Source organism: Gymnoscopelus braueri (assembly GCF_963280865.1).
Source record: "Gymnoscopelus braueri genome assembly, chromosome: 16".
Lineage (NCBI taxonomy): Eukaryota > Metazoa > Chordata > Actinopteri > Myctophiformes > Myctophidae > Gymnoscopelus > Gymnoscopelus braueri.
Window position 1 is genome coordinate 26,384,124 of NC_137616.1, and position 23,436 is coordinate 26,407,559.

General features: G+C 41.8%; 1 protein-coding gene across 1 annotated transcript in view; it reads left to right on the forward strand.

Annotated features, from left to right (window-relative positions):
• The window catches only part of armc2 (armadillo repeat containing 2), a gene marked incomplete at its 5' end in the record, with an annotated part of 42,555 nt that overhangs the window by 8,855 nt on the left and 10,264 nt on the right, over positions 1–23,436 (forward strand). The window contains 8 exons of the mRNA XM_080452761.1: positions 1,742–1,849; positions 5,498–5,682; positions 5,943–6,045; positions 6,528–6,751; positions 7,992–8,137; positions 8,979–9,078; positions 19,829–20,141; positions 23,010–23,132. Of these exons, the coding sequence (XP_080308887.1) occupies positions 1,742–1,849; positions 5,498–5,682; positions 5,943–6,045; positions 6,528–6,751; positions 7,992–8,137; positions 8,979–9,078; positions 19,829–20,141; positions 23,010–23,132 (1,302 nt within the window). The remainder of the gene's footprint in view (positions 1–1,741; positions 1,850–5,497; positions 5,683–5,942; positions 6,046–6,527; positions 6,752–7,991; positions 8,138–8,978; positions 9,079–19,828; positions 20,142–23,009; positions 23,133–23,436) is intronic.

Below are 23,436 nucleotides of genomic sequence, written 5' to 3' on the forward strand. Positions count from 1 at the left end.
TGTGTAACAGCAGGAGATGGAACGTTACGTTATAAACAAAAAAAAGAGAGTCTGCTAAAGCAATGATAAAACTATTTATTTATTCTAAACTGTTGTTCAATATGTAGTTGTCTGTTTGTCTTACGCAATATCACCCACTCACACAAACCACCCATTGATTTTGTTAGTATGCAACAAAAATCTAATTTATTCAACCAAACGCCTGAAGCTAGATACTGTATATTGAAATCAAACCAAGCCCTGCTTAATAAAAGCCAGTATTTCTGTATTGAGAGTCTGCACAGTAAAATCCTCAGTGTTAATTATCCATTTGTAACTCTGAGGGTGTACAAATGTACACCCTCAGAGTTAGATTAACACTGAATATTTCACTGTGTACATATAAAATAACACCAGCATGAGTGTACAGTAGGAATGGCACAGATGGAGGAATGTAACGCCATCTCCAACACAAACACCCATCTCTCCTCCCAACTGAGCATGCTTTTGCTGACTGTTAAACTCTGATGGGGGTGTTGTTGCTAAGGGCCTGACACCCACCGACGGAGTCAGCCATTCAATGGGTGAGAGAGCTGTTGGTTCGGGCAACCGCGGTTTCCTGCATCACACCATGCAAGGTGGAAGATATGCAAATGTCTGTATGAGAGAACGATCGTGCATGCTCGTTCGCACACAAGCACACACAAACAAATGCTCACACAAACACACCTCATCACATGCACTCACATGTTTAATTTCACACGAGCTCTTGAAACAAATCAGAGGAAGTAGATGTGGATGGTGACCTTTTATTCTGCCATCAAACTTCCTGTATTTTTATTTTAAGACGTGAACTTGCGAACTGCTGCTCAGCATTCGTGTTTGTGTGGGTGTGTGTGTGGGGGGGGGGGGGGTAATTGTCTCGCTGCACTTGCTATCCATCCTATGTCTATAATGCCATATAAACATACTTATAAGGCATTATAATCTGCTTATAACACAGTATAATTATCGTTATAAAAACTCATATACTCAATAATGATGCTTTATAAAATAATCATAACACATTATAAAGCATTCTATAATGACTTATAAGGTCTTATATTTTGTAATCGCTGGACACTCAGATCTTTGCAAAGATCATAGTGTTTTATAATTGCCATAGTTGTAATACATTATAATAATGTTATAATGTATTATAATCACTGTTATAATGCATTATAGTCTGATTATGTGATAATGTAAGTCACAATAAGTGGTCATTGGGTGCTTTAAGCAAAGTAATTACTGTACATTCTGCACAAATGTAATGCTATTTTCTTTTACTTAAAGCACCCAATGACCACTTCCAGTGACGTATAATCACACTATAATGAATTATAATGTATAACTATGAGAATTATAATAAAACTATGATTTCCCCAAAAGATAAAGTCTGTGAGTGACCAGTAATTATGAAGTATTATGATACTTAACCTTATTAAGTCATTATAAAAGGCTTTACACTGTGTTATGATTGCATTATGAGTACTTACAGTATGAGTTCTTAAGTATACAGTGTTATAAGCCGATTACAATGATTTTATACTAGTCTTTATGAAATGCTTTATAATGTGTTTAGCGTTGTGAGTATTTAGGAGTTCTTATAACTCTAATTATACAGTGTTATAAGTGGATTATAATGCATTATAAGTATGTTTATAAAGCATTATAGACATGGAATGCATAGCAAGTGTTACCCATTTCTCTGTCCACATTTCAGAGCTGGGGAACGGAGAGAGCACAGCATGCCAGAAGGAGGATGCAGAGTCACTGGTGTGGAATAATCATATTGCTCCCCTTATCCAAGAGCTGGAGTCAATGGCCGCAGGTACAGTAGTGTGGGTGATGTAGTAGGGAACCCCAGTGAAATATGCAAACTTGCATTACACATTAGTGGTAATGCAGGGCCCTGGGCGATGCAAAATGCCTCCATCCAACAGCATCTGTCCCTCACTAGCAAAGTTATGTTTTGTTATTTTGGTCCAGGCATCTCTCTAAAGCCCTCTCCAGACCAATCCGAGTCGGCCCGATTTTGGGCCGAATTGGCTTCGGGAAGCGTCGGCCAGTCGGTTAGGGGTCCGTCGGGGGGTCCGTCGGGACCTTTTCGGCCGACCCAGAGCCGACCGAACATGTTCAGCTTTTTAGCCGACTGGTAGCGCAGTGGCAGTGACAACAGAGGGCTGTCGGTGTTGCCAGATTATGTGAGAGAAACAAGCGACCATGTCTAAGAAAACCTACATTCACTGTTTCTCGTGAGGGAGAGGGGGAGAAAGAGAGAGAGAGAGGGAAAGAGAGAGAGGAAGGGAGAGAAAGAGAAAGAGAGAGGGGAGGAAGACAGAGAGAAAGAGGGTGGGAGAAAGTGGGTGAGAGAAAGGGAGATACCAGGAGCGAGGGAGAGAGGAACGGAGAAAGCGGGAGGGAGAAAGAAAGGGAGAGAGACGGAGAGAGAAACTGAGGGAGGGAGAAAGAGGGAGGGAAAAAGCGGCAGAGAGAGAAGGAAAGAAAGAGAGAGGGAGAGACAGAGGGAGAGAAAAAAGGGAGAGTGAAAGATTGAGAGAGAAAGAGCGAGCGAGAGATTGAGGAGACGGAAAGAGGGAGAGAGAGAACGAGCAATTAAGTGAATTGCTTTCACCTGCTGCTGCTGCTGCTGCTGTGCGGAGTGTGCTACAGGGCATATCTCCGCCAAGCCAGGGTGACCTACCCAGGCTCATGAAATTCATATTCAGGCATAGTAGCCAATTAGAATGAAATCTGCAAAAACGGACTCATATACTGATACAGAACCATATATTGGCTATATATTATGGCTGTCGGGTGGAAATCTTGTATGTTCCTTTTTTATTATTATTTAAAAACCATTTAAAATTGTGAAAATAGCCAATCTACAAGCTGTAATTATTAATAATTAAGAAATACTATATTTTAAAGAGTGAAAAATCAACTAAAGTCATTATTAGTGCAAGTTCATTCACATTTCATTTGAATGAAAATAACTTGTGGGTAAAATACATTCTGTGAATCTAATATGATTAATGTGACCCCTACTTCAGTTCAGTAAAGTCCAGGGCTGAATGTGACATATTGAGACCTATATAACTAAATATTGGTCATTTGCCAACACATTATTTTGTGAAATAAATGGGTAATATTTCACAGATAGTTATACTATTCTTATAATATATTAAAATACAATCATCCTTAACCTTCAAGTTAAATGCATTATTTCCGTGGACTTAAAAATCAAAAATCTTTATTATTTTTTTGGATGGCCTTCCTGCCCTGGCAGGAAGGCCGGGCAGGGCCTTTGTGCCCTCCAAAAAATTACAACACCAAAGGCCAAGTGGCCTTGCCCCTAAAATGACGAAATTCCAGGCTTGAATGCAATAGATGTACTCTGAGTCTGTTACAAGTAAAAGTCCGGAATTCAACATTTACTTGAGTAAAAGTACTAAAGTATTGGTATAAAAATGTACTTAAAGTACCAAAAGTAAAAGTACAAAAATGTTTGAAAATAGCAGATCTACAAGCTCAGAACGCGTGCATCGCAACACGTTGTGAGCTTGTAGATCTGCTATTTTCAAATAGCTTATAGGTATAAAATAGGGCTAAAGTGGTTAATGTATGTTTCATAATGATTTATATCTGCAAAGTAACTAGTAACTAAACATTTCAAATAATTGTTGTGGAGTATATAGACAATTGGAAATACTCCAGTAAAGTAAAAGTACCTCAAAATTGTACTTAAGTACAGTACTTGAGTAAATGTACTAGTTACTTTACACCACTGCACGTCAGTGAAGAAAAAACGCTGGGAACATCCCTAAGTGGCTTTGCAGGGAAACAAGCCCAAAGTCGCTTATAATAAGCAGACCTGGCAACGCTGGCAGGCTAAAAGTCAAATTAGCACATGAATGGCCAGTCGGCTGACAGACTTAAATGGCAACTTTTGCCAACCGAATACCAGTCTGTTGCAGTCTGGAGTAGTCTGCAATAGTCTGGACGAGTCTGTTTGGTGCGGAGTTGCCTTAAAACCTATCTACAGTGGATGGTGGTTGAGGTTCTTGCAGCCATCTATTGATAAAGGCGCAGAAGTGCGTGCATGCGAGATATATATGTCCTCAATATGACATACTGCTGACATTATAGACTGGCCTCCAAATACTATGATAATGGGGACTGCGTTAAGTACTCTGACAACCGGAGGGGCATGCGTTCCCAACGGGCTTTGTTCCCAACGGGCTTTGTTCCCAGCGGGCATCGGCCTAGATTCTTTAAAGCAGCACAATGTAGTTTGGGGTATCAGTGGGCACTTTGGACACAAATAACATGGCAGCCAACGTCTTTGATTTCATTACCCAAGAGTCTCTACAAGCAGGTCCGGCGAGTACGAGCTTTGATTGGCCAGTCTTCGCTTTGACTGGCAGTTCTGCCTTGGTGCCTTGGCAAATGCCAGGATGAAGCATTGTCTACCCTATACATAGTAATACAGTCCCCCAGTCCCCCCCCCCCCCCCCGATTCTATACATTTATGGAAGGATGATTGTTATTGCTTAAACACGTAACTTTAATTTTGTGGGGCATAATATATCTAGTATATTTGTTATAGTGCTGCTTTAAAGGGAAGCTTCCCCGATTAGGGTATCATGTTAGTATAATATATATATTTTCCCCCCATTCATTTCATTTCAACCAGTAGGCTGATAAATCGATTTCTTTCTTTAATGTTGCCACACAATCATGCATGAAAAAGCACTGTCCTTTCAACCGTTGAAGAAAGGCAAACAACGATGTTATGTTTGGGGGTCCCAGCAGGATTCTGCTTTAGCCTGAAACTGCACTCTGACAGCCATGAAATGAAATCTATGGCTGTAAATATTTTAGCACCCCTACCAATCTAATGGAAAATTCATTTGAAAGATAAATATTAAATATTTATTGTACCAAGTGCCTTCTGGCTCATGCATAAAACGCCCTTTCAGTTTCGCTGGGAAATTGCAGTGAAGTGTCCACCGTACAGCTGCCAAGGTTTTTTTAATGGCCAGACCCTGCCTTTTTTCCCTTTTCTTTTTACGAAAGAAAACATTTATTTTACCTCAAAAACAGGGAAAAGACTCCACCCTTTCTCTTTTCCTCTGTGTCAAGAACGAAGTTGCCTATTGAAGTATTGTTGCCCCACACTTGACCACTGCAACTCAGAGCTGTTTCTTAGAAAAGGGAGGTCCCACACATTAAATGTTATTTCACCGCTGGCCAGTGTACTGTAAGATTGATGGTGATGATTTAACCTTCAGCCCATCATGCAATGCTTCTAGACTGCACACGTACAGCATTGCCCTGGCTTTCAGCACATGTAACACGTATGCAGATGTGCGCCAACCAACTAATAGTCCTTTTCATTTCGGCGAATTGCCCTCTGTTTGACTTTTGACTTCAAAGCGTGAGTGTTGCAAAGGCATGCTTTTCCTTGTGATGCCAGGCGGGCCTGAGGCCTCGGTGGATGGACTGTGTGAGACGTGTGACCGTCTCCACGCCGTCCTGACGGAGCGAGGCAAGCTCGGCCGCCGCTGCAAAAGGAGGGCGGGGATCCTCCGAACGTTGTTCCGCCTCATCGACCTCAACTCTGCCCTACTCAACCTCCACATCGCCAAACTCTGCCTGGCGGTAAGGCCTGTGTGTGTGTGTGTGTGTGTGTGTGTGTGTGTGTGTGTGTGTGTGTGTGTGTGTGTGTGTGTGTGTGTGTGTGTGTGTGTGTGTGTGTGTGTGTGTACGGTATGCATATTTGTTTGCGCGTGTGAGTGCGAACGCACACGAAAAAGAAGAATTTCAACCACTTCTTTACAGTTTACACCTGTAAAGCTGTGAAGTGACAATAATGTGGATTCTGATTCTGTACTGTGGAAACGTTGCCTTTTCTTGTCCAGCTGTATGTCAGTGGAAACAACCTGTTGAACATCTGTAAGCTCATCTTCAAGATCAGCCGCAGTGAAAGCAACGACGTCCTGTTCCACAACAACTCCATCATCGGTACAGGCAACACTTAAACATTGTTATATTTTATTCTTATTCGCTATTGTCCACTGCATGCCACCCGCAGTGCACTACACAGCATTGGTTCCCAATCTTTTTCAGCTGAGACCCAAAAGATAAATGTGGTGTCTGCCTGAGACCCAAACTTGCAAAAAATGATGAATATATAATATAGTGAAAATAGCCGATTTACAAGTTCCACAAGCTAGTTGATGTGCTATTTTGTTATGTTTCTTTTTAATTCATGGAAAAAAATTTTTTTAATGATTCTGAAGAATGTTAAAATTATTTGTAATTTTTATTAAGATGAAAGATTTTTACTCTTTTGACATAATAATGAAAAGAAATCATAGGAAATGCAACAAAACAAAATTGGGATATTTATTCATGACCCATAGAAAATGGTCCTGACCCACTGTTTGGGAAACAGTGCACTACAGTATGTGGATGTTAACACGTGCTCATTGACTTTCCTCCAGACTCCCTGCTGGCGGTGTTGAGCACCGAGGATGCGTGTGCGTCGAGTGAGGCCCTACTGTACTGTGTTGGCACTCTGAAATTTCTGTCTGGAAACAGTGCGCTCCTCAGACTCCTATTGGACAAGAATTGCATGGGTGTGGCCCAGCAGCTCATCCTGAGCCTCCACCCACTATCCACGCCTGGCCACACCCACTTCACTGTTGCCGGGCACATCCTCGTACAGGTGAGATACAGGATAGGTTCATCATAGTGATAATCAGGGTTGGGGTCTTTTCGGTGACATTTTCCTGCTATTTTTGGGGCAGCCATTCTCTGTGATTTGCTCAGGGTTTGGATTGGACATGGTTGTCAGCGCCAAAAGTTCTGAATGCGTTGAACTGAAAGAGATTTATTCACAAACTTGGAACTGACATGGTGAAATGCTTCAAACCATTAGAAATAGATTGACCTTGGAGCTGTATCAGGTACAACACAGTGTTCAACTGGAAAAACAGATGGAAACTTCTTTGACTCTTGCCAAACACTCTGAAAAACCCATCTCATAGTTTCTTTGGTTTGGCTATTTGGGTTAAATACACAGTCTTATGTAAAAAAAAAAAAAAGGGAAAAAAAGGCAATGTGGTAGCTATTCTGTATCGGTCTGGGCTGGCGAGGATAGCTTTGATTTTGACTTTCCTGCTGTTCTGAAACAATGTTATTGTTTCTCTGTGGCGTAGAGGCTCCTCCCAGAGCACAATGTTCTCTGTCCCGGCTTGACCAGTACACACTGGAACTCCAGTCCAAAGCCCAGCTTGCTTCACTCTATAGAAAATGACCCGCGGCTGACGATGCAAGTCGGCCTAAGCAAACATCCTGGGCTGGCGCTCGGCTTGATATCAAACAGAGCTTGTTACACTGTTTTTAGTGGAGGGAAATGAGTTGTCAATAATGTTCCGGAACATTCCTCTCGTTGTGGCGGTGCTGCGCATTTGAAATCAGTGTTTCCCTCCTCTCAATAGAGTGATTTATAGCCACAGTAAATTACTTCCTTTCCTTCTACTACTGTATGGGGTTCTGTGCAGGGCAGCAGCCAGTCCTAATTAGGAGGATGTGATATGATCACTTTGTGTGCTGTTGGATATAATGGCAATGGATACATGGATACATACTGTACATGCAATACTGTATTCATTGTAGGCACTTTGAATACTGTAGCTGCTATTTGTACTCCAGCCTTTGTTTTCCATCACTATACAACTCTCCACGGCACACTCTCACACACTCTCACACTCTCACACTCTCACACTCTCACACACTCACACACTCACACACTCACACACTCGCACACTCGCACACACGCACACACGCACACACGCACACACGCACACTCTCAATCAATCTGTCAATCTATCTTTGGTACAGTATGTATCTATACATGCATGTGTCTATCTCTGTTTTTCCTTGACCTGCTGTGACCCCTTCAGCTGACAGCGACCCTGAGGAACCTTGCAGACCACCAGGAGTCCCGCCCGCTCTTCGTCTCGCACGGCGTCCTATCAGAGCTCTGCGTGGCGCTGCGTCACCACCGTGGCGACCAGGATGTCTGCACCAATATCGCCAGAATATTCAGGTAAACACGCAGACTATTCACACAGACAGGTGTGTCATTTCTCTTCGCGACGTCACGCTCGGTTTCACTTCTGTGAAACCGAGCGTGACAGAAGGGACTGTCAGAGTCACTTCTGACTCTGACAGGAAATGCTCTTTGTTGTGGCAAGGCATCTCTCTCTCTCTCCGTTTTCCTCCTCCTGTCTCTCTTCCGTCTTTTAGTCTGAGGCAGTGATCAAAACAGGACATGATTCAGCTGACCGCACTCTCATCTTCTGTTTGCTCTGAATTATGTTTGATTTCTTACTTTCATTCGTCTCATCGTTGTGTTCTATCAGGCTTCGTCTTTTCAAATGGGGTGAGTGGGGGAGTGGCTCTGGAAACGTGCAATTCAGGGTGGGCTGACGGCTGATACACCAGAGTCTCTGTAGTGCAGACCCTTCCTCCACTCACAAACTGCTGACATTTTCAGATGACGCGTGTTCAAATGTGAAAGATTTGAAAAGCTTTGAAAAACTTTACCAGACAGTGTTAAATGATGTAAACAGATGAAGAATACAGCAGTTATTTAATAAACATTTGACCTTTGATTTTTTTGCTAAATCAGCCCTAAAACCTAGAGTTCCATCTAATTTGGATGAATAACAGGAAATCTCTGTTTACCAGGTTATTTTCTTCTTCCAAGTTAATTAAAGAAAAAATCAATAAACAAATACAACTCAAAATTTGCATCTGCTTGTGCGCTCCATTAGCAGTGCTGATTAAATGGGTCCATATATAGTTAGTTAGCGTAGCGTGGTGGTGGGAGAGTGGATGAATGTTGATGACGGTCAGAGGCATTGGTTGTCCTCTCTCTCCCTCAGTAAACTCTCCTCTTACTCGGAGTGCCGCCTGGCGCTGGTCCAGACCCCTGACTGCTGCCAACTATTTATAGAACTGCTGAGCAAATACACACGGAAACAGGTGAGCTGACGACCCCCACCACAAACACACACACACACACACCACACACACACACACACGCATGCACGCACACACATACACATGTTGCTTTTGCAAACATTTGGGGACATTGCGTTATGCCCTGACCCTATAACCCCAACTCTAACACACACTAATAGTTTGTGTTCATGTGTTTGGATGTGTACATTTGTGGTTATTTGTATGTTCATATGTTTGTGCAGGTGTGCATGCGTACTGTATGTTTGTAGTATGATTTATTTTTATTTATTTGTGTCATAGAAAAACAGATTGTTATTATAATATAATATTATGTATTCTATACAAGAAAACTAAAATCTGACAGGTGGGGCTTGTACAATAGGTGCCTCATTTAAGAGTTAACTATGCATTTACTGTACATATGTAACCACATTAACCCTGGCATCCCTATGTTTGGCATGTCATTATAGGCGAAATGTTTCGCTTACCTTAAGAAATTGTTTATACTCTAGATCCACTAAGCATGCTTACCCCCAGAGCAAGTTGTTTGTGTACTTCAAGTCCCAGCATATTTACACCACAGTGTGTCTCTATGGAACACTCTCTCTCTCCCTCTGTCTGTCTTTCTTTCTCTCCCTCTGTCTGTCTTTCTTTCTCTCCCTCTGTCTTTCTCTCCCTTTCCATCCCTCAGCGTGTGTGTGTGTGTGTGTGTGTGTGTGTGTGTGTGTGTGTGTGTGTGTGTGTGTGTGTGTGTGTGTGTGTGTGTGTGTGTGTGTGTGTGTGTGTGTGTGTGTGTGTGTGTGTGTGTGTGTGTGTGTGTGTTGATTTTTAATTAGTGTCCCAAGAGAAACTGGGGAGGTCGCAGGGTGAGGAGATGGTGGGTGAGGAGAAGGAGGAGGTGGAGAGATGGAGAGGGGCAAAGGAGGAGGATTGGGAGAGAGAGAGGGGGATAAGGAGTGCAGGGCGGGAGGTTTTGGCAATCAGTACAGGGGTGACATATGCTCTTAATCAGCCAGGAAATTAACACACACCCACTCACGTCAAAACTCACGCACACACATACACATACACACACACACACACACACACACAGATACGAACACATACACCCACACACTAAAAATAGGTACAAATACACACAAATAGAAATTCACGAGCATACACACAAAACACCAAAATACGCACGCAAGCACACACAGTTAGAAATACGACCACACACACTTGCAGAAATAAAAATACACTCACCTAAGCATACGCTTAAAAGAATAACCTCATACCGGTACATAAATATGCATATACACAAATACACATATGCACAAACAGAAATTCACCAGCTCGTGTATAGGCACACACACACACACACACATACAGTGTGCCAGTATATTGGACATCACGTTGTATAAAATTAACACCATGCCTGGGGGACAGCCCCCCTTCCTCGTATCTTGAATTTTGATTGAATAGTTTATTAACAGCGTGCAAATAGTACAGTTGCAGGTGCTCTTTTGGAAGGAGTCACACTTTATGATTTCTGTTGGTAGAGCATTCCACACGGCAGTCGAACAAATTTGACCCCATGTTTGTGCCGAAACTGGGTTGAGTGAGATCAGTGGAGCTCCCTCTGGTGTTGTACCTGTCAGTGTCTTTTACGCTATTGAAGTAGTCTGACAGGTGCCTGTTTTCTTGCGTATCTTGAAGACCAGGCCCATTGCAAGCTGCTTTACTCTGTCCTCTACCCTGAGCCATCCCACCCTAGCATAATGAGCAGGGATTAGGTGAGTTCTGGGTGTAAGGCCAAGTAGTAACCTGACCAGTTTGTTTTGAGAGGTCTGCAGCTTTGTTTTTAATGCCTTTGTGGTGCTAAAGTACCACGAGGTGCATGCATAGTCGAAATGACATGGGATGAGTGCTCCAACTAGTGTCCTCAGTGTGTTCCAACTGACCACGAGGAGATCCTGTGTGGGCTGTCCAGGTTTATTGTTTATGTTTGGTTTAATGTGTTCTTCTTCTTGGCTGACCTGCCTCTCACATGACTGACCAAGTGGTACAGGGGAACAAGCATTGTATACGAGATGTTTACTTGGCTTTGTATTGGATTGTTTTTCTTAATTGTATGGTCACTTTAACTACTTAAACCCCAGCATCCGTATTCTGGGGGAAATCTCCATAGAAAATAGCAGATATGAATAGATACATAATAATTACATGAATATGTAACCATGTACAGTAGGTAGTTCTATTTGATTTTCAAACAGGGGAGAACTGGGGTTTAAACTCACAACATTGTAGACATCAAGTCAACTTCTAATCCACTGAGCCACAGCCTGCCTCACGTGGCATTGTGTAATATTTGTAATTCATATAATGAGTGGTTCATTTAGACACTTCAGCTCAGAACCAGACCATAAATTATCCATTTATTAACCATTACCATATTAACCATTTACCATATATGCAATGATATTGCATTCAAGTTTGGCGGTGTGACTCTGCTCTTGTGATATTAAAGATTCCCTGTGCAAATATGTCACAGATCGTCAATCACAAAACCCCCAGAGCAGAGGATAAATACAGTTTTACATAAACATTGAACCTTCAATGTCTAATTAAACTACCACATATCATAGTACAATCCATAGAACCGCAGTACAATACACAGACTCATAGTATAATCCATAGAACTACAGTACAATACACAGAATCAACCTATAACAATATGAACTAAATGACACAGGGAGGAGGCCGGGGAGGTGGAGGGAATTTGAAAACCTACAGCTGTACAAACCTGCAACGACAGCTAAGCATGTAGACTGAACAGAGAGCAGAAGCTGCTTAAATTACCCGCCCGAGTTGCACTGTGGGTATGAGGGCGTGAGTGAGTTGGCTTGTAGCGAATGAGAATGACAAGAGTTTGAACGTCCTGCCTTAAAGGAGTACAACTGTATAAGCTTATGGGGGGTCCGGGGAGAGTGAATGAAGTATATAAACATTCTGCCTTCCGTGTCTACATGAACTATCGTTACACTGAATTTCATTTAGACACTTCAGCTCAGAACCAGACCATAAATTATCCATTTATTAACCATTACCATATTAACCATTTACCATATATGCAATGATATTGCATTCAAGTTTGACGGTGTGACTCTGCTCTTGTGATATTAAAGATTCCCTGTGCAAATATGTCACAGATCGTCAATCACAAAACCCCCAACACGCGCTCACTTGCAGTGAGCAAATACAGAGCCACACCTTAAACTATATGAGAATGTTTATCAGTTAAAGCATCAAGCGTGACGCAATTTCATTTAACTCCACTTGATATAAATGAAATATGCTACATGAATTAACTATGTGAGTGTCAAGCATGACACATTTCCTTTAAATGCATAGCCATATATGCCCTTCACATCTAAGCCGTTATCCTGCGCACACAGCAACGATTAGATGAACATTTTACGCATCCGTGAGACCAAACACGACCAATGCTTAATGGTTTACCATACCATCTAATACCACCATTACGCATCCGTGAGACCAAACACGACCAATGCAGACCAACACGACCAATGCTTAATGGTTTACCATACCTACACATTCCTTTAAATGCATAGCCATATATGCCCTTCACATCTAAGCCGTTATCCTGCGCACACAGCAACGATTAGATGAACATTTTACGCATCCGTGAGACCAAACACGACCAATGCTTAACCCTACCTACCATCTAATACCACCATTACGCATCCGTGAGACCAAACACGACCAATGCTTAACCATGCCTACCATTCTAATATCACTGTAGTACGTGAAACCAAACACAACCAAGCTACTAGTGGTTTACCATACTAATACCACAATTAAGCCTATAACACAACAGATGCTTTAGAGATTTACCGAACCCCCAACCTGCGCTCTGGCAGGAGCAATTACTTAACCATACGACATCAATTATACAACTCCTGACTTAATTCCATAATTGATTACACATTTACACTCATGCTTTTGAGCTGAAAGAATTTCATCCGTATTTAACGGATATAACGTTCATAAGCAGCAGATGACCAACGACCCATGGCTTTCAGTGTGAATGATGGAACCAAAGATGCTGCTGAGTTGCAGCACCAAACCGAAAGGAGTGAACAACTTGGGGCAAGTCCACATCTGAAGGCATCCTGCTTCCTGGCAGCGAACCAAGCCTTGACATGGCCCTCCCAACATCCGTACAAGGTTCATCTCCCCCAGGATTTAACCGCCGTTGAAGGTAGCGAGACATAGAAGAGAACGGACAAAAGCGGCCTCAGCAAACTATCCATATTATTTTATTCAAACCGAATGATTCAACCTATTATAGCTACCTTTAACTTGAGCAGCTAGGCAGTATTAACAGATAAGCCTTTTACTTTAACCCCCATTTAGATCTTTCGGCCCTACTGGACTCCAAGAGACCACAACAAATACGTTCATATGAATGGTATCATGAATGTCATACAGCCGGGTGAAAGTATGTGCCATACCCATACCATCAACCAATCTTACAAATACTTCCACAATCCTTTTAATTTACGATGACCTTACATTATCTGATAAACCTTTGACTTTAAAATAGCATAACATCAATGCTTCATTAATATAAAACACAACCAATTATACCTAATGAATCAATTAGAGCCTGTTCTGTCCTCAATGAGTGTGGAGGTACACAAATAGACAGACAGCTAACAATAGCTTTTTTAGTAGTAGAATCAGTAGCTCGCACTTTAGAACTAACAGCAACCCAACCTGAACCTTCCCGGCATCCGTGATGGAAAGAAGGTCATGCCATCAAAAGCCTTGGATCACCATAATAGCAGTCAATCATGAAACGAAAAACAGAAGCAGTGTGAATTCAAGCAATGAATACAATGACATGGTTAGCTAAAAGTGAAGTAACATGCAAATTAGCTTCAGTGCACTAATTAATCCACCTGCATCTGAGAATAAGATTAACCTTTGTTTGCCCTCTAAATGGCACCCCCTGGAGGACAACCCACTACAATTGAAGCAATCGCCCCATTTCACAAGACTTCAAATCCACCATGAAGTAATTATCTATTTAAGCATCTGCAAACTAATCCACCCACATAATAGTTACCTGAACCTTGAGCGTTAATAAAGTGAATAGAACAGGAATGCAGAAATAACAGCTTCACTGAGTGGATTATATTAACTTGAATATCCCATGATAGTTGTGTACCTATTTAACATGACATTTACACTGCCATAATGCCTGCACATGACCAGTTAAGAAAGAAAACACCCTTGCCCTTTCACCTTATTCTCACACGGTAGCATTGAACTGATCCCCATGATATGACTGTCAGTTGCATAGACTACAGTACCCAAGATGCATTGCTGTATTGTATGAGACTTCCTGATTACTCCCAAGGAGTAGTCACGTGACACCACCACGCTGTGTTGCCAGTTTGTAAGAGAAACAAGCGGCCAAGTCTATAAAAACAAGTCGCAAAACAAATGTTTAGAATATTAGACATTTTTTGCACCATGATTACATATGAATCTGGGGTTCCTTCACATGAACCATGTTTAGTAATCATATTTGCTAGTGACTTACAGAACACAATCCCAAAGTCGCTTATAATAAGCAGACATGGCAACACTGATTTGATACACATGCTGTGTTTTCCTATCCTGGCTTGAGTACATGTCTGAATTTGACTTCTTGTCTTATATTTATGCCCCGTTGCACACAGATTGTCTACGACAGCCTTGATAAGTATAAACATATTATAAAAGCATTTGAGCAAGCAGTAGCACTACAACTGTTGGAAGCTCTGCTTGAAGCTTCAGAGCCAACTAGATGGCACTGCACCAGTGTGGGTATTCCCAGAGTCAAGAGTTCCTCAGCAGAACAGCATTAGAACTTAGAAGCAGTACTTATTTTGGAAAAAGATCAAAAGATTTGGCCCAAAAATAGCTCCATGTACTCCTATACGGGGTCATACCTTAAGCAAAAAATAATAATAATCTAAAATAGCCAAGTTTCATTACCTGATGAGGTAAAGGGGAGTAGCCTACATGGGAAGCAAGCCTGCTGTGTTAACTGTGCAGTGTTGAACAAACAAATCAAAGCTTTTACATGGCAACAAGCATGCTATGTTAGCTTTAAGCTATAAACAATCAAGCTTTCCACATGCTATGTTAGCTTTAAGCTACAAACAATTGAAGCTTTCCACATGGGAAGCAAGCATGCTATGTTAACTGTGCAGTGCTGTATAACAAACAAGGATTCTACATGCAGCAGCATGCTATGTTAGCTTTAAGCTACAAACAATTCAAGCTTTCCACATGGTAAAAGGGAGTAGCCTACAACCAAGCTTCTACTGTACATGGGCAGCAAGCATGCTGTATTAGCTTTGTGCTACAAACAATCCAAACTTCTACATGGCAGCAAGCATGCTATGTTAGCTTAAGCTATGAGCACATTAGTGTTAGCAGCAATAATAGAAGAAGCATTGGCTGCTGTAGCAGTGGTAAAGTCAGCATCATTAGCAGAATCATCTCATATAGCACCAAAATATCATAGAGCAGCGCACAAAGCGTAGAGCAGCAGATGACAGCTCGCAGCAGCTAGCAAAATGCATTGGTTCAGCAACCAAGGAATTTGAAAACCTACAGCTGTACAAACCTGCAACGACAGCTAAGCATGTAGACTGAACAGAGAGCAGAAGCTGCTTAAATTACCCGCCCGAGTTGCACTGTGGGTATGAGGGCGTGAGTGAGTTGGCTTGTAGCGAATGAGAATGACAAGAGTTTGAACGTCCTGCCTTAAAGGAGTACAACTGTATAAGCTTATGGGGGGTCCGGGGAGAGTGAATGAAGTATATAAACATTCTGCCTTCCGTGTCTACATGAACTATCGTTACACTGAATTTGAGGAGATAGCACCTCCTACAGGATCGTACAGGCACGTTCAGGGATCCAGCTGAGTGTGAAGTTTCTGTGGTGTAGTGGTGGTGATCAGTGGTGTAAAGTACTTTTACTCAAGTACTGTACTTAAAGGAGCTACACCATGAATTTAAAAAAAATATTTGATATTTAATATCATATGGTGTATGTCCCTCAAACCTTTTTCAAAAGGTTTGAGCCTAAATCATCACTCAGATATACTCATCCCAAGTCAATGGACCCTTCGCTAAACCCCACCCCAAAAGCGATTGTCCAATGCCAGCTTAGCAACCGTTGTTAGCCTGGCATAGGTCTAGCAAACTTTCGTCACCTGCCATAGCTGTCAATGTTATTTCGCCCGCACACACACAATCATTTGCACCAACATAATAGCAAGAATAGGAATACCACGATAACGTGACTATGAACCACGTACCCAAACCCGTTGGAGGCTGCTTTTCCCAAGCTGAAATGTGCACTTAAACTACAAGGCTGAATGGCTGTGTTGTTGAACACATACGCAGCTTCTTCAGGAAAGTTACACGATACGACTCACTCGCCCAGGTGGTGTCAATAATAGGCTACTAATCACTGTAATCGTAACAAAATTCAGAATCACAGCGCTGCCTGTTTCGGATTCCGCACGTTAAAGTATATTAATTCATTTGTTCGTCTATTTATTAACTGCTCCTGGCAGTCTTACTCTTACCCTGCGGTACATGAAAACTACTGTTAGTCATGGATCAACTTTAACCTGGTGTTTGCACTTTCTCCATTTACGGTCCGTACATCTATATGAACGTTCAGATTTCAAATATAAAGTGCTTACCCCATGGCCACGGATGTTGAAATTATGCACGGGACTCTCAAAAGTACCCTTATATTCTGTATTGTTCAATGAAAAGCATTTTAATCCGATCAGTGGCCATTTTCTCATAATGTATTCGAGTGCAATACACCTACCAACCGATAGGGTCACTCAGTTGAAAGCATGTAGAGAAAATGGCCACTGATCAGATTAAAATGCTTTTTATTAAACAATACGGATGATACAGGTACTTCTGAGAGCCCGTATATACATGTAACATCCGTGGCCATGGGATAAGCACTTTATATTTGAAATATGAACGTTTATGTAGATGTACGGGCCATTAATGGAGAAAGTGCAAACACCAGGTTGAAGTTCATCCATGACGGTCGTGACAGTCGACCGTCGTGTATCCATGGCTATTACTCCCTCTAACATTTCCCATGTTTGTAGTTTATTGAAATAATGTCATGCACATTTGTCCAGTGCATAGCCTACTGCAGGCCTTGTTGACTAGATTTAGAAGAGATTTTGAAGCTCTTGCTCCTGAAATGATCGATTATTTTTAAGGTGAAAAGCCATCATTTAACATGAAAGTCGATGGGTGAGAAGCAAAGTTTGCCAGGCGCTGCCAGGCCTGGGTGTGACTAACTTCGCACCACCAGTCACAGAGTGGAGTGGGTGGGGCTTAGCGAAGGGTCCATTGTCTCTGGCTTATACAGCACTTTCAGCTGCAATACCAAAACGTCCTCTTGGGCAGGGGGGGGCTACTGAGCAATTCTGTTAATACAAAATTCTGTTAATAAAAATATATATTAAAAAAAAAAAAAAAAAAATGGAAAAATTCTGCATAAAAAGAAGCATCTAAGAAAAATACAAAATCGAAAAGAAAACACTTTGAACATTTTTGAACAATTCCACCAAGTGTTTGAGGTGCCTGTTTCACCCACTTCCGGGGGGCGGAGCCAAAATCCGAGCCCGAAGTATTTGTTCGTAGACCCCCACTTAGGGGGGGTAGAAAAAGTTTCGGAGCGATTCGGGCACTTTTCATTTAACATTGGGTTTGCCATCAAAAATGTTTATGACCTCATAAACATTGCCATTCTGAGATCGCCTGTTCAGACACGCCCATTCTGGAAATCCATGAAATGAGAAGGAATGACTGAATTAAAAAAAAAAGAGTACAAGAGACACTGGGGACCCCAAAAAATACAAAAAAACAAGAAAAAAGTGATTTTCATGGTGTAGACTCTTTAAGTACAATTTTGAGGTACTTTTACTTTACTGGAGTATTTCCAATTGTCTATACTTTTACTTCTACTCCACTACATTTTAGAGGCAAATATTGTACTTTTACTCCACTGCAATTATTTGAAAACTTTAGTTACTAGTTACTTTTCAGATATAAATATATTACATTATAAAACATACATTAACCACTTTAGCCCTATTCTATACCTAGGCTATTTGAAAATAGCCGATCTACAAGCTCACAGTGAGTGAGTGAGTGAGTGAGTGAGTGAGTGAGTGAGTGAGTGAGTGAGAGAGAGAGAGAGAGAGAGAGAGAGAGAGAGAGAGAGAGAGAGAGCTTGTAGATCTGCTATTTTCAAACATTTTTGTACTTTTACTTTTGGTACTTTAAGTACATTTTGATACCAATACGTTTGTGTGTATTGATTATTTTACTTAAGTAAAACAATCACATTTTCCACCACAGGTGGTGATGTCCTCATACTTTGAATACAGAATCAGAATCATCTTTAATTGTCACATCACATGTTTACAGAAGTGGGTGAAATATTTTTTCAAATATTTTTTCATTTTGTAGTATAAAAAGGTTAAATAAACAAATAGAGATATATACACACAGATAGCGTACATATGATAGCATGATGTTTAGAACATTAGCTAAATATGCAGGTGTGTACGTGTTTCTTGCTTGTGTCCCGTGATTTCCATGGTTGCGTTATGTTGGTGAAGTTCCTCTCAGAGCATATTTTGAAAGTTAACATCGTAGAACACTTGTACTAGACACTAGTAGAATCTGACATGCTCTGTGCATAACTGTAGACCCAGGTTTCCACAAGGTTTCATACACGTTTCCTGTTCAGTTTAATTTCCCCCTAGACTCGTTTGATTGACTCTGCAGTCTGTAGATTTGAACTGGAAACGCTCCCGTACTAGAGCTCTGATATCTTCATATACAATAGAAATTTGCCAATTTATAATATGTGTGTGTGTGTGTGTGTGTGTGTGTGTGTGCGTGTGTGTGTGTGTGTGTGTGTGTGCGTGTGTGTGTGTGTGTGTGTGTGTGTGTGTGTGTGTGTGTGTGTGTGTGTGTGTGTGTGTGTGTGTGTGTGTGTGTGTGTGTGTGTGTGTGTGTGTGTGTTGTCTATGCTGTAATAGAGCTTTGGGAACTTTCCAGGATATTTCACCAATCAATGGCATCATAATTGCATTCTAGATCTGACTCCCATTAATAAATACTATGTTGTTGTCAAAAATATATATACTGTACCCACCATTAGAGAAAAATCAAACCTTTGGTTCAACTCTCACTTGAATCCTATTCTGGTGAGAAACATTATCTGAAAATAGCAGATCTACAAGCTCACAACACATCATATTGCAATGCATTGCCAATTTTGGCAAAGAGATTAGGTGCAGACTGTAGAGGGGGAAAAAGACACAGAGCCGACTCTGTCGTTTAGTTGTCGTTATAGTTTAATAAGTACAGAGGGTTTAAGTGATTGATTAACACTCAGGATTTCAAAGTGTATGTTTATTGTTGCTTCTGAAGGGTAATTTGATGGGAGAAACATGCAGCTTTGAATTTCAATGAGTCATTCACTCATCCAGACAAGTACTTTTCACAAGTTTTCTGTTGACAGGTTTCTTTCTGTCTACTTTAGATGGGTAGGATTGCACTTGTGTTTGAAATCTTTGTCTTGTCTCCTGACAGACAGGAGCATGCACACGCTCACACAACTTCCTCACTCTGTTTTGCTCCCACAGGACCTGGTCGTGCGTCTCCTGTTCACCCTGGGGAACCTCACAGCCAAAAGCAACGAGGCCCGGGAGCTGCTCTTCCAGTGCGATGGCTGCATGGACACTCTTCTCCAGCTGTACAGCGTCTACCAGCAGAGAGACAGCTGCTCCGACGCTCCGCCAGGCCAGCCCCGTGCCTCCGCCGCGTCACGTCTGCGGGAGGATGAGGACGTGCTGGTGAAGCTGGTCAGAGTGCTGGCGAACATGTGCATCCACCCTGCCGTAGGGCCGGCGCTGGCTGCTGATGTGGCGTGTGTCCAACTGCTGCTGGAGACGCTGGGTGAGCTGAGAGCAGTGACAGTAACAAAAAAGAATATTCACATTCTTGTCTTGTCACAACATTTTCTGCCATGTTTCATTTTTTGATTGATTGAATACTTAATTAACAAGTTTGAACACAGTACAGTAAAAAACAACTACGGTGTGCTAAAAGGATAACACAAGGATGCCCCCAGGGGGCTTTTTTCCGTTGTGGTCCATTGTACTCAATTCCTCTTCCTGACATTACAATAAATACACAAGTAAGACGCGCGAACGCGGGAAGCGAACGCAGCTCGAAAATAACAATAAGAAGAATAGAAAGGAATGAGCAATTGTAGAGAAGTGGGTGGTACAGTTAAATTAGTGAGAACAGGGCCACCACAAGAAGGCTCCATACGCTAGCCCCAATTTTTACAATACATTACATGTCAGCGACAACACTAAAAGCAATAATAGATATATTTACAGAAAAAGGTGTGTGTGTGTGTGTGGTTGGGGGGGGTCAGGCTCGCTGAGGGAGTGCGTTGGATGCATCTCTGGGGGCAAGCTAGTGGGGATTCAAATAATCGAAGTAGTTATATTTGGATGGTGAATCGAGAAGTGTTGTGGCTGTTGGTAGGGTAGAGTGCAGTAGAGTAGAACGCCATGTTTGTGCCGAATTCAGGGGGAACAAGTTGTATTGTTTATTGTTTATTTGTTAGGATTAGCTTTGCCCTAAAGCACAGCTAGTCTTCCTGGGGTCAGAGTGAGTTGTCTCTCACTGTAGAGAAGTAGTTTGACAGGCAGTATTTTAAAGACCAGACCCATTGCAAGTTGATGTACTCTCAATTGGCAATTGGAAATTATGCCAGACAGAGATCATGTTTATCTGCAGGATAACGTATGGCATATTAGTGACATACAGGACAGACTTGTCTTCCTCTTAGGGTTGAATCACTAACAAAGTGTTGAAAGTCAGGAGCTCTGAATATGAACGTGCATCACTGCTGTGGTCTCATTTGCTTAAAAAAAAAGAAAGAACAATAACTGTTCGTACAGTACAGTATGTCTCTGTTCAACCAACCACGTCCCTTATGCTGAGCCTGGGAACAGAAATCACAAAAAAAAACACAACAACAACCACTTCTCATATTTTCGTTCATCACATCTCTTGCTTTCCTTTCGGTTGCTTTTTGAACTGTAAACAGTACATCCTCTCTGGGTTGAACTTTTTTTTTTGGTACAGTGCAGACAGCAGGATGTTCTGTGTCATTCTGCAGCCGGCAGTGTGTCTGTGTGAAACTCTCCCATGCGGTTAGATGGTTTCGGGACGGGGCAGAGATGGCACGCAGGTGGGTGGTAGGCTCTCGGTTTCATTGCTGCCGGCCTCCTACACACTCTTCCTGGCAGCTTGAGCTGGGACAAAGAGAGAGAGACAGAGACAGAGGTTAAGGCTGTGATATTGGTGGATGAAGGAGAAATTAACCACTTAAACCCGCTAGAGTTGGCTCTGTACTTGGCCCACTTTCTATCTACACCAAATCTCTTCACCAAAAATAGCCGATCTACATGCTCACAACACGTCGAAAAGCGACGCATGGTGAGCTTGTAGATGGGCTATTTTTGTCTGGGTTCAAGTGGTTAAGTCGATGGCAGGGAAAGCGAAGTGTAGGCCTAAGTCATTGCGGTGGGTAGGATAGGCTGCGCTGCCTAACACTGAAAAACAGTTGGAGGATAAAAAGAAAAGCAGAACAGATCAGAAAAAGCAGCAGGGGATGAAAGAGTGAGGCCGACTGATCGACGCTCTGTTTTGATCCGTTTCGCGACAGGCAGGCCTGTTAGAATTAGAAGGGAGGAAGAGGAAGAAAGAAGAATTCTTCACCACACCAAAGGGGGTATTTCCAGTCAGAGCCAGAAACGAAATCCGCTGTGACACAGGCATCGGTTGACAGCTCGACCGCAATATCTGCGATTTATGCCCGCACTCGTTCGTGTGCGACATCTGCTGCTATATCAGGAACAGACCAGGTTTCTGAACCACCACCCACAGTGTGATGGCTGCTTGGGTCAAATGGTGACCTCTGGCCTGGCAGTATACTGTATGATCTGCCTAATAGGCTAAATTAGAGATAAGATAATCTCGACTATTATTTATGCCACCATTTTCAAAATATTCACTGTGGCATATTAGTCATATTGAACAAGCCTGCATATACGATAGGGTTAGGGTTTGAGCGTTCAGTTGCTACATTGTGCTGAAGCATATACAGAGACCGAGGGCAAGTGGTTCAAATATTTGTAAAAACAATAAAGTCTGCACACTGGATCATGCTCCAAAGTTAGAAATGTATTGGTTCCTTTACACCATTGGACGTGACGTTTCGAGCCTCAGCATCTCTTCATCAGACTTCATCAAATATTTGTACACATGATTTTTTTGCTTTGTTTTTCTTCTTATCCTGTATACTGTTATACTGCCTCTGTGTTATTGTATATAAGTGCATTGGTCTTTTACTTTGTAATGCACATTGAAAATCTTTTTTTTTAATGTGCTGTATAAATAGTGTATTATTATTCATATTATATTATCATTATTATTATTAATAACAATATTATTATTAGTAGTAATAATAATTATAATATTATTATAAAAGCCTGTGATGGCATGCATTATAGTGTGGATGGGTGGTTGTTGTTGTATTGTATTATATCATCATGGACCATCATAGGAAGTCAAAGTTGACAGTTGTTTTTTCTCTTTGTGTGTGTGTGTGTGTGTGTGTGTGTGTGTGTGTGTGTGTGTGTGTGTGTGTGTGTGTGTGTGTGTGTGTGTGTGTGTGTGTGTGTGTGTGTGTGTGTGTGTGTGTGTGTGTGTGTGTGTGTGTGTGTGTGTGTGTGTGTGTGTCAGAGTTGAGGTCTGTTCTGGAGAGCGAGGAGCTGCTGGTGAATGTAGCTGTCACCATCAACAACCTGTCCTTCTACCAGGGAGTAAGCTCTGTCATCAGACACAAGCAGCTCACCATTGCCAAGAGTAAGAGAAAAAGAGAGAGATAGAAAGAGAGAGAGGGGGGGGGGTCAAGGAGAGATGGGAAGAGTTGAATGTGTGCATCAGAAAGTGTATTTTAAATGTTGTCACTGTCGGTTGACCTTGTATGTCACAAGCTCTTGTTAATACTTTCCATTGGTTCAATATTTATAAAACTATTTGAAATTTGAAGATACAAGGTTTCTGCCAAACAGCAACAATTTGTTGAATTGATTTCCTTCTATTACGCTCTCTCTCTCTCTCTGTGTGTGTGTGTGTGTGTGTGTGTGTGTGTGTGTGTGTGTGTGTG